At 40.2% G+C, this 12,377-nt stretch overlaps 1 protein-coding gene across 2 annotated transcripts in view; it reads left to right on the top strand.

Annotated features, from left to right (window-relative positions):
• The first annotated feature begins 6,890 nt into the window (after positions 1–6,890).
• notch2 (notch receptor 2) overlaps positions 6,891–12,377 on the top strand; it is a 55,715-nt gene continuing 50,228 nt past the window's right edge. The window contains exon 1 of one of the 2 annotated variants that reach the window (XM_037770690.1): positions 6,891–7,216. In XM_037770690.1, coding sequence (XP_037626618.1) covers positions 7,144–7,216 — 73 coding nt within the window. In that variant the 5' untranslated portion in view covers positions 6,891–7,143. The remainder of the gene's footprint in view (positions 7,217–12,377) is intronic. The other variant, XM_037770692.1, reaches the window with a different exon arrangement.

Below are 12,377 nucleotides of genomic sequence, written 5' to 3'. Positions count from 1 at the left end.
TGCGCTGTAAACAGTATTGTGTTATATATTGTAGAATTATGTACATCATTTACATGTTAAATACTTATTTTTTATTTTCTTACATTTCTTTTTGCATATAAAAGCAACTATTACATCTCAATTTCCCCCCAGAGATCAATACAATACTTCTGATTCTGACTCTGATTAATCGTGTTTATCTTTTAGTGTGGTTTCTCCTCTCTCTCTATCCCGTCCCTGCCATTCTCATCCCATCTGCGTGGTAAACATCATGGACTGTGGCAGATTAGTTTGACCTCCTGCACCCCTGGGGCCTCAGGGACCAGGGCATGGGTCCCAACGTGCGTGTCAGTATTTTTGTGTGTTTATGTTTTGGTGCATGCACAAGTGTGCATACATCTGCGCTTAAATGTGCGACTCCTTGATGTATGTATGTTGAGAGACGACCTCGGGTGGGAGCTGACAGGACTGAATTTGCCCTCTGAGACCTTTACTCAAATCCAAATATCACCAGCGGTGGATTACACGCAGAGGTCATGGTGTTAACTTCAGCTCCTCCACTATAACTCCCTTTACTAAATCAGTCCCACCATCTAAGCATGCCTCCACCCTTAAAGCTGTTAACGACAACCGCAAGTGTCCAATCCAAGTTGTTTTATTTCTCTAAAAAAGTCATTGTTTCATCTTTAACTTTGTTTTGTGCCTTGTCACGTCCGTTGCAACATATTTCAGGGTTAAGGTTACATAAGGTTGGTCATTTTGGGGGTAATCTGACCATAATTTCCTCATTAAATTACATTCATCATACCATTTGTGACTTCCTCATTGAATCAGACTACATGAGGCAGCAAACTGTAGAGATAATGTCAAAATGTGATTCCAATCTGTCTTTTGTGGAAACATGTTGTTTTTATGAGTCAAGAGAAGTGTTAGCTTAATCCAGTTGCTGCGTGTTTGCACGCTTAGATGGTTTAAAATGTACACCTTTATCCTATTTTTATATTTGCTTCCTGCAGCAGACAGTAAAACTATATTCACTTCTGAAGCACAGCTTTAGAGGATATGTTTGCTCTCCGCATGAGTGCATTGTGCCTGCATATTCAAAATCCTGTCAACGTATTTAAAATCAGGTTCCTATTCATTGCATCTGTATTACCTAAAGGCATTGCAAACTATTGTGTTTCTAGCTTAGCGACTTGCTACTCCGCCCAAATTTAAGTCAAATCTAAACTGTCGTTAAACATGTGAATCCTGTTTTAAGGCTGCTCAAGCATGATTGAGAGCACCAGCAGTGATAAAGAACAGTGTGCAAGGCTAATATGATAATTATGCTCCAGTTTGTCCTGAAGTTGTTTGTGACTGAGGGAGTTGGGAAGCGTGACAGTGTTGTGTATGTGTGTCTGTGTGTGTGTATGTGTGTGTGTGTGTGTGTGTGTGTGTGTGTGTGTGTGTGTGGAGTATAAACCTTGCAGAACCCAGATGACACTGCCGGGGCCGTTATTTTCCCACAGCGCAGTATAAATAGCCTGCTAGTGTGGGGTGACGGTGGGCAGGCAGGGGCGCTCGAGGGAGGATCCCGTCCACACACAAGCACACATTCCCGTCCACCTGGCCCTGCCAGACCCCTAGGTCACTTACAGGATGTGTTCACACACACTCACACACACACTGCACCTTTCCTTCATCACCTGTTCCCTCACCCCTCTACCAACTCCCCTTTTTCTCCTCACCAGGGACCCCTTGGCTGAGGTCTCTGCCCACATCACGCCTGGTCACATCGGGCCCTCGCGCTCGCTGACTCTCCACCTTTGACCACTGAGGAACGCCATGACGCACCAGTTCACTCGCACACACTATCTTCGTTTCTCACACAAACATACTCACAAAATTCCTGCTTTCCTCAAGGAAGTTGACAACTGACAAAATGCTCATTTAGTGTAACATATAATATTATGTCCAAAGTGCAGTGGTTAGTGCTTTCGCCTCACTGCAAGAAGGTCTCAGGTTCGATCCCCGGTCTGGCTGGGGCCTTTTTTGTGTGGAGTTTGCATGTTCTCTCCCATGTTCGCATGGGTTTGCTCCGGGTTCTCCGGTTTCCTCCTGCCACCAAAATATGTATCCCCCCTAGGGGCGTCAGAAAGGGCATCTGGTGTAAAACCTATGCCAAATCAATGTGCGGATCAATGATCTGCTGTGGCGATCCCCAACAGGAGTAGCCGAAAGACAAACAACAACAACACTATTATGTCCAAAGTTACAGGATATCAACAACTATTGGTATGTGCTGCTGGAGATGGCGTTACAATTTCCTTGTTTTGCATTTTGCAACGCACCGCTGTTGGCTAAGTGATGGGGGTTTACAAAGTGATTCATCAGCTTGACAATGAATCAGATAATTACACAACCTCAGCTTAATCTTAAAGGTGCGGTGTGTAGGATCTGGCGGCATCTAGTGGTGAGGTTGCAGATTGCAACCGACTCAAACTTCTCCCGTGTGCCAAGCTTGTCGAAGAAGTACGGTGGCTGACGTGAATGTCCCTATCTAGAGCCAGTGCTTGTCCATTCTGGGCTACTGTAGAAATATGGCCGCCGCCTCCTGGAGAGTACCCGCTCCCTATGTAGCTATAAATGGCTCATTCTAAGCTAACAAAAACACAAAGATTATTATTTTCAGTTGATTACACACTAAAGAAAACATACAGTACTTATCACTATCATATTCCATGTCTGCCAATAGATCCCCCTTAATGCTACACACTGTTCCTTTAATGGACTGTACGGTAAATAAGTTTTGAACGATTACATGCAATGATCACAGAAATGTTGCGATTCCACAGCAAGACTTTTATCTTAATAAAACTGAAAACAGTAAAAACAACTTGCGCAGGTTTGTTTACTTCCCACCAAGTAAATGATTACACTGATTTAGTGCCAATTTGTGTGCTTTTCAAAATTATATGCGCCTTATCTCCACCTCTGTTGACATTTGACTCGTATAACCTCAAGTTCACACAGGAAATGATTTACTGTGATTAAATACTTGGAAGCCCTTGAATCAGCTCTGCATCTCTCTGTAAATTAGACACCATGTGGTTTCTTGTCTTGATGACCCCGGCCAAACTTTTTCTGTTGATGCTTGTGTCAAGGAGATCTGAAACTCAACTGATATGCTTTTAAATACATGTTGTCATGGTCACGGCCGCAGAGCAGCCGTCCACCCCAGCTGATTTAATTCAATCTTTACTCAATCTATCCACGTGTCTTTTAGGATAATATGATATTTTTTTTTTGTAACAACTTAATTTACTATAATAATGTTAGAGCCAAAATAGATTTTTTTGTTATTGATAAATAAATGTAATTTATGAGAGCAAATAAGTTTTTGACCGCAGTGAAAATGTTGTTTGTGAAAGGCTAAACGACAACAAAGATGGATTGATAGAACATTTCATTAGATTTTGCTACTAAGTAGTTTTAAATATACGCTTTTGTATAAATTATCCAGTAAGTGTGTTAATATGATTTTAGTTACACAAGAGCAAATCTAATTTTGACAATTGGGCAGACAAGTCCTTGCGCACCCCCTGTAATCTTAAGGCCCTGACACACCAAGCTGACAGTTGGCCATCGGATAGTTTGGGGCCGTTGGGTGAGCGTCTGTCGGCCTAGTTTTTTTGGTGTGTCTCGCACAATTGGCTCTAGTCTGCCCGTGATTCATGTTGAATTTGAACCACATTTTAGCCAAGACAAAGGTGACGTGAGGCGACGCAACAGTTGGCCGCTAGTTGTTGATGTCGAGTTGGTGTGTCTGGGCCTTAAGGGGGGTCCCGGACCTCAGGTTGGGAACCACTGATTTAGCCTATTACAGAAGGGGGCACATGTACATGTAACACAAATGTAAAGCTGTCTGCTTTTTTTTTTAAAGCAGGCAGTGAGAAAGGAGGTGATAATCAACCCTAAATATACCCCCTATAGCTTCCTGTCCCCCAGATCTGCTTACACAGTAAAGATTAGATAGACGATGCTTCCGTCTCGACGAGAGCACAGCGGGGCTTCAAGACTTCACACCCAATGCTCGAAGCTTTACGAATGCTCATCTCAGCAAAGCCAGCACAAACTGCCTGCTGGTCGACACTTGTGTTAACTCAACCTGATCTAGGTGTGGTTTACATACATAGCTGCTTTAAAGGTTTGCAACAGTTTGCAAAATGGAGTAAAAAGCGTGATAGAAGCATCCAGAACCAAGAACAAGACCTGCCTCAGTTACAACTGTTGCATGCTAGCAAATCAGTTGCCACAGCTGGGAAAAGTGAATCAGCCCGTGCCACTACTAATTATAGAAAGGCATCATATATACACTTCATACTGCCTGCCATCTCAGAACGTAAAGGCCGGGTGACTTCTTGAATTACAGGCACTGATTTGGTTTCCCATGGCTATCACATTGGGGGAAGATGGCGTGTTTATGGTTAAGGGGTGTGCACAAGCACACACACATACGCTCTGAAGTGCAATCAGTCATTACTATCTGCCCATGCTTTGAACACCATGTTCTGCAGTATAAATCTAGTGGCTGACAACTGGAGACACCCTGACTGATGAGCTCCAAATCAGTGTGAAGAGCCCCAGCGTTGATGAAAGCAGCTCTGTCACCAGCGTGGCAGAAGCTGATGGCTCGGATCCAGGCCAAGTTTTATTACCTCTCTGTGAAGAGTAATCTGAAATACGAATAATGCTAATGCACTGCATGCAAAATGTGATGCATTAAAGCGGAAGTTCTGATTTCCTTTCATTCCTGCCAGTATTTACTGCAAATGAAATGGATTTTAAATGTGGTTTGCTAATGTATTCAATACAAACAAAACTGTAATTATATAATCTTCTTTTATTACCGATAACCTTGAGGTGTTTTATATCTATTTGAAGTCGGGGTTGTTGATGTATTTAATACAAAGGTGGTTCAAAGGGATTTAATGCATGAGCGAGACGAAGCTTTCCACAAACTTTGTTTATTTTTCCTCTTTGAAACTTTGTCAGGCTTCTGTGGTGGACGCCTTTCATCGGCGCAATGGCAAGGAGGAACTAATCTGTGTTTTCTGCTCACGAGGCAGATCCACACCCTTCCTCGCCCCATCTTCCCCAAAACTATATAGAGGCCCACATCTGGCGTGACATCATTAAGAAAACAGTGCAGCATAGGCTCAATGGCTTTACCGTGAAATAAGAGAAGTATGAAGGTGTAGTAGAGGAATTCTGAATTTAATTTACAACCTTAAAACGCATCTGTGGCAGTGCATTTACATGTTTTGGTGAAAGATACGAAGAATAAGCAAACACAAGATGTGGTTTATCAACAAAAACAGCATCTGACCAAATGCCTGCACAGCGTTTGTTGTGGTGCCAGCACCTGACACCCAACCACGCATGGAGAGCAAGAGCTTGACATTGGCCACAGCAACAAAAGCATTGTCAGTGCGGACCCCTGAGGAGATCAATTTGCTCCCCCTCCGGTTCCAGGCCTTTCAGCAGGGTTGAATGGAGGACAGAGGGCCGGTCGCAGCAGCAGGAGGCTCTGCAATGTTTCTCTAACGGGGTGTAAAGACAAACAAATCACTGGGATGAGATGTGCTCTTGTTATTGTGATGAGCCAGTGATTTACACCTGGATCATTCAGGCTGATAAGGGATAATTAGTTTGGGATTACTGTGGTCACTAACAGTTTGTAAAGCCAGTGTCTGTCTGTGCATGAGTGAGGGAGTTTAAAGGGCAGTGTCGGAGTTCACTTGTGTTTTACATGTTAGTACTAAAGCTGACCTTGCTCTCCACAAAAAATAAATAAAACAATGATGAGTGGTTAATTGCTTCTGGTATGCAACAAGGAAAAGGTTTCATTATAAATCAGAATCAGAAATACTTTGTTGATCCCAGGGGCGTTACAGTTGCTCTTGTATACACATAAGAAATGTATGAATATAGAAACAAAGGAGCTACAATATACACACAATATATGTAAAGAAATACAAGAAAAGAGAATATAAGAAATATGAAATATGTACAAATATTTGCATTAAGATGTGCAATATATAATATATTACCACACAAATAAGTAAATACAAAATGCTGAGAGGTGGAGAAGTTATGTAAGCTACTGATGACCTCAATGTTAAACCTAACCTGTATGATAACTGGGGCTGCAACTGTATTGATTAATCGGATGATAATTTTTCCTGATAATCAACAAAATATGAAAAAAATGTAAAAAAAAGAGTGCAATGTGACATCTTCAAATCAATTTAATGATATTTAAAAATGCAATTTTTTCACATTTGAGATGCTGTATGTATGTATCACAACCACAACAAATATGCAAAGTTATAATGATTTGTAACTCACTAGAAGTCATTGTTTACCCTCTCTTCTCATGGCCACTAATTACCTGAACCCTGGCACACACACACACAGCTTGGCACTAAATGGCACACTTATGGTAAACCCAAAAAAAGCAAGTAAAGAGTGGGCGTTCAAAGACATATCGGGGAAAAAACGTGTACTGTAGTTCATGGGAGGAGAAAACCAAAAAAAAAAAAAAAAAAAAATTCATTGAAGGGTTAATTTTGAGTCATACCAGGCTCTGAGAAGTAGAAAAAATGAGTAAAAAAAAAATTCCTCCGCCGCGGCGACACGGAGTAAAGAAAACTTTAAGTGTGTTTTTATGTTGTGTACATGATACAATAAACAAATAAATTGAGTAATTCTCTTAAACTCTGACAAACACTCTGATTTAGATATAAGCTTTTTACGTTACCATCTTTTTCAGCCATCCGTCGATAGATAAATAGATCCTCCGCTTGACTTCGGCGGAGGGATATGTGTTTGTGTTTCTTCAGTGACTTCAGTGACGGGTGAGCGGAGCGAGAGCTGGAAGACTTTTTCTCGGTGACTTCTACTACAAGTTGTGTCTTTTAAACGTGTTTTTTTAACGTAACGACTCGTTTAACACATGTAAAAAATATATAGAAATGTTGTAGTTCTGCTCTACACGTTGTTTTTCCTCTCTTAATAGTGTATGAGCGATTTTTTTACGTTTTTTGGAGAACTAACTAAGAGAGAAGACAGCTCAACTTTTTGGGGCTGGTTGGACCTTATGTGGATTTTACAGAAACTATGGAGCAGATTCCCGGTTTCTCCTCCGGAAAATCACTAGTCTTTGTCTTCTGCTTCATTCAACTCACTTTGGGTAAGTTAAATAACATTTTATTGTTGTTTTTTAATCAGTTATAACTTGTTATAATCACGCTGTGTGTGTTGCATCTGCTGCTGGACACGGAGGCAGCAGACGTTTAGCATCTCTAACACTACTCAGTGTAGTGTATTGTACTCTTCAGTTACTTTGACAAAAATACGATTAAAACAGCAAAAACATGTTCTTGAAAGTAACTAAAGATGTGAGGATAACTTATAGAAAGTATGTTGTGGTTTTTGTTTAGTTTTTGATTTGTTTTGAGAGGTAATTTAACGTTAATTTAGGTCCCAAAACACAACCTAGCTAACGTTACTTCTGATATTACTCTGAGTGCAACTGTAAATACTCTTTTAGTGACGTCATCACGCAGTATTTTTCTGTTATCACTACTATGATAGTATATGATGCTGTGCAATAATTATATAATATTTATAATAATATAATATTTATAATAATAATATAATATTTATAATAATAATAATATTTATATAATATTATATAATACTGTAAATTGTATGATGCTGTGCAATAATTATATAATTATCTGACAGACGCTTTGTGCAATAATCTGGCAAAACTGTCATCTCATCAATATACATATTTTATATTGTATTATCTTTTATATTTTTTATATTTATATTGCACTATCTCTTTTTTTATTGTATTATATTTTCATTCGCACCTAAGGGGATTGTCACAATTTTAATTTCGTTGTATTACACAATGACAATAAAGGGCTTGAATCACTACTATTAATTTATTGATAATTTTCCTGGACCATTTTCAGATAGTTTAAAATGACTATAATTGACTGCACATCTCCCTGTGTCTAATTTAAAGGGTTAATAATATGGATATACTATGACCTACTACTGACTGTTCAGTCTGAGCTGAGTCGCACCTCTGCCCAGATGTTGAACAGTGAGAGCATGAGAAAGAATTCAAAATGGACACTTAAACCATGTTTAGACTGCTCTGTTGAATTAGGAGAGTTGACAGTGATGAAGGAGAGGACAACATCTGGATTTTAGGTACAAATATCCATCCACCAATATCATTACGGTTAAGATTCACATGGAAACCCAACTTTCACAACATCCCTTCCCCAGAACTTTGGGTCGATGTCAAATAAGTGCATTCTCTATAATAAGGAAGGAAAGTGTGTAGAAACTGAGAAATAATTGTGATATTCTTAGAAACTTATGTCCCAAAACACAAGCTAGCTAATGTTACTTTGATATTACTATAACCTAACATCCTTCTTTATAGGTTGAGTCTGTCACTTTAACACTCCTTTAGTGACATCATCCCACAGTATTTTTCTATGTTATCACTACTATTTATTTATTGATAATTTTCCTGGACCATTTTCACATAGTTTAAAATGACTGCACATCTCCATAAGTGGACCTGTTTCTATTTTAAAGGGTTAATAATATCATTATGGTTAAGTTTCACAAGGAAACCCAACTTTCACAACGACCTTTCACCAGAACTTTGGGTCAATTGTCAAACAAGTGCATTCTCTATAATAAGGAAGGAAAGTGTGTAGAAACTGAGAAATAATTGTGATATTCTTAGAAATGATTGCACATTTGTTATCTGTTCCAAATGTACCTTAAAGGGAGATTTGTCAAGTATTTAATACTCTTATCAACATGGGAGTTGGCAAATATTCTGCTTTATGAAAAAGTATGTATATATTTATTACTGGAAATCAATTAACAACACAAAACAATGACAGATATTGTCCAGAAACCCTCACAGGTACTGCATTTAGCATAAAAAATATACTCAAATCATAACATGGCAAACTCAAGCCCAACAGGCAACAACAGCTGTCAGTGTGTCAGTGTGCTGACTTGACTATGACTTGCCCCAAACTGCATGTGATTATCATAAAGTGGGCATGTCTGTAAAGGGGAGACTCGTGGGTACCCATAGAACCCATTTTCATTCACATATCTTGAGGTCAGAGTTCAAGGGACCCCTTTGAAAATGGCCATGCCAGTTTGTCCTCGCCAAAATATAGTGTAAATTTGGAGCGTTATTTAGCCTCCTTCGCGACAAGCTAGTATGGCATGGTTGCTGCCAATGGATTCCTTAGGTTTTTTTGTTTCTAGCTTTCAAAACTGAGCCTGATACAACCTCCGAAGGATCGATTACGTTAATGCGTTAAAGAAATTAGTGGCTTTAAAACGATTTTGCGTTAACGTGTTATTATTGCGTTAACTGTGATGTCCTTAGTATTTAACATATCACATACAGGCAGGGATAACAGGTTTACTTTCTAGTGCAGTCTTTAATTAAGCACTAATTAGTGTCCACTAAATAGCAGGTCCTAAAATACTCCGGTTTTGGGTCAACTCAGCTCACAGTGGATTAGGAATTTCTCACATGAATGAAAGGTTCTCTTCCATTGAAATTGCAAAAACCAAATATGCTAAAATATAGAAAAAAGCACAATGTTTGACTGACAGTGTGCATGTTTGTGTCTCCATAACTCATAATGATATTATATGCATTTTAGTCTGAAATTATAGTAAAGCTGTTCTGCAAATATAAAAGTGCACAAACACTGTTAGATTACTCTGATTAAGATAAGATAACACTTACATGCTTAATTTCCTGGGAAGCAGTACATTTGTGAATAATGTTGAAACCATTTGGAGCGTGCCTTACTTATTTGACCTTTTTCATGAATCTCAGCACCATCATTCCCAATGATATACAGCAATGCTTTTTACTACCTACGTACGTGTGTTACTGTGTTTGCTCTGAAAATGTGCATTAAGACATAGCCTCTAGCCTTTTAGGCTTAATGTAAGGGTGTCAAGGCGGTGAAACTGATTTCATCTCACGTTTTTCTTTTTCCTTGTAGCTCAGAGTTGATACATGCAGCCTTGCTATTCTTTCTCATGTTTTTTCATGGACTATAGGTGACTTGTGAACAGAGGACGTTACACAAAAGACGAAAAGACAATGTAAAAGTGCTGCAGGCAGTGCAAGGAGAGGCAGTGGAATGTTGTTGGTGTTTGACATTCCTCCCTCCCTCTCTGTTCACACACACACACACACACACACACACACACATACACACACACTCACACTCACACTCACACTCACACACACACACAAACACACACACACACCACACCACACACACTTTGTGCACCATGATTTTCTTTCCCTTCCTCTCTCCATCTTCACTTTTTCCTGCTAAAGCTGAACATCCAAATAGTTGTGACACTGCGCTGTATGCAACTGTGATTACAGCTGTTGATGCGTGCAAGGCATGCGCGGTTCTCCATATTATGACATGGAATAAGGTGTTGTTTACCTTAATGACATGAAGGAGGTTTGAGGTTTTTCCCATGCTGTAATAAGCGCCTGTAGCCTGCAGATTTTTATTTAACCAGTTCACTGTTTACTGTTTTGATTTTCTTTTTTGAAATATTTGAAAATGATTCGCCAACAAAAGCGTGTAAAAATGTCTGCATCTTGCTATGTTAAACAATTTTTATCAAATATGGTGAGGTGTCTGTTGCTAACCGCTGTGACAAATACAGCTGCACGTCCTCTAGCTTTTTCACAATAAAAGCCTGCCAGATGTTTGCCGACTGAAAGCTTTTAATGTGAAGCAGCAGGTTTTGCATTATCTTAACTTGTACAGCTCCAATATGGTGCATGAGAGTGGATCAGAAAAGAGCTGCAAACTGGTGAATACAATTTTTTTTTAAAATACGCTTTGTGTCTCCTCGCCTGCCACGTCAAGCCCATGGGTGTATAAAGAGAATTGGATACAGCGTTGGAGGCGGGTGTCCATTCATTCCTACAGTATGAGAGATAAGTTCCTGTGGTTTTGCTTTGCTAATTCAGCTGGAAAAACGTTGCTGAAGTCTTCCAAAAAGAGTAAATTCGTTGTTCAATCATAATTTTAAGGCTTGTAAAGGCCAACGAAGCTTCTCTGTGGTGAACATGGTTAACAATACTGTGCTACACAGTGTTGTAGTTCATTGTTAATCTGATTCTTGAGGAAGCGTAGGTGCCGTCTTCATGGCACACGACATAGTGTTACCCCTGATGGTGTGGGCATGTGGATGGTTGCATATATTTGCCTAGTGCAAGCGGCAGACAGCTGACATGCGTGTGTGTATCTATTTGCGTGTGTGTGTATGCGCTGCATTGTGGATACAAACTGACAAAGGCCAGCAATTGTGCCGCCCATGGTTTACTTGCATCTGACCCATGCTGGAGCCTGGTGTGAAATGTGATTTATCTGCGCCGTGCTTCGCCCTGTGCTCTGAAGACAAAGATATTTATTGAGCTGCCCACGACAGTGCATTATTTACTGACCGCCAGCTCTTCCCACTGTCTTGTGGCTGTTTTATTAATATGGCTTAAGACGTCTCCTCTAAACTCTCTCATTGGTTTCTTTCCTATCTCTTCTCATCAGCTCCTTTTCGTCTCAATATGATAATTTTACCATTGCTTCTGAGGGCTCATGTGTCAGTTCAGGCTTCTCCACCCTTTTGATTAGTAGTGTAGCTAAAAAGCCAGGCCTCCACATGTGTTTCAGTCCCATATTAGTTGGTTGTAGTGGGAGAGAGTAGTAAATAATCTGTCAAACTGTATGAGTCAGTGGATGAATGTCTGTGGTACTGCACTCCAGATGCCTGTGTGTCTATGCACACATAGATGCATCTGTGTGTGCGCCTCTGCAGCCATGGTGGCTTAGAATAGACTTAACTTATAGACCTACTGTGATTAAGGTCTTGAAGTTGAAATGCATAGCAGACAAAGTGGAAGTCATAGTCATGGGCCCGTGTTACCATTTTGCTTCACAGTGCTAATACAGCGCCTGCGCCTGCTTGACCAGTTTATCTCTTCGTGACTTTGATCCTCACGCATTAAATAAATACCAGTCAAAATGTGAATGAAGCTAGGTGCATGCCCTGCGTGAACCACATGCACTGTTACTATAGGAGGTGGTGTTTGTGGCTGTGAAGGTCGAGGGGATTACAGAGCGTTGTGTCTGCACTGTTGAACAGGTTAGCAAATTAACAGGGAATTACTGCGGCCTGCATTCCTTGGCCAACACAGCTCCGTAATCCTGGAGACAGGCAGGCAGGGCGCATGGAGTAATGAACTAGGC

Source organism: Sebastes umbrosus, chromosome 5 (assembly GCF_015220745.1).
Source record: "Sebastes umbrosus isolate fSebUmb1 chromosome 5, fSebUmb1.pri, whole genome shotgun sequence".
Taxonomy (NCBI): domain Eukaryota; kingdom Metazoa; phylum Chordata; class Actinopteri; order Perciformes; family Sebastidae; genus Sebastes; species Sebastes umbrosus.
Note: the sequence above shows the minus strand (reverse complement) of the source record. Positions and strands in the feature narration are given on the sequence as shown.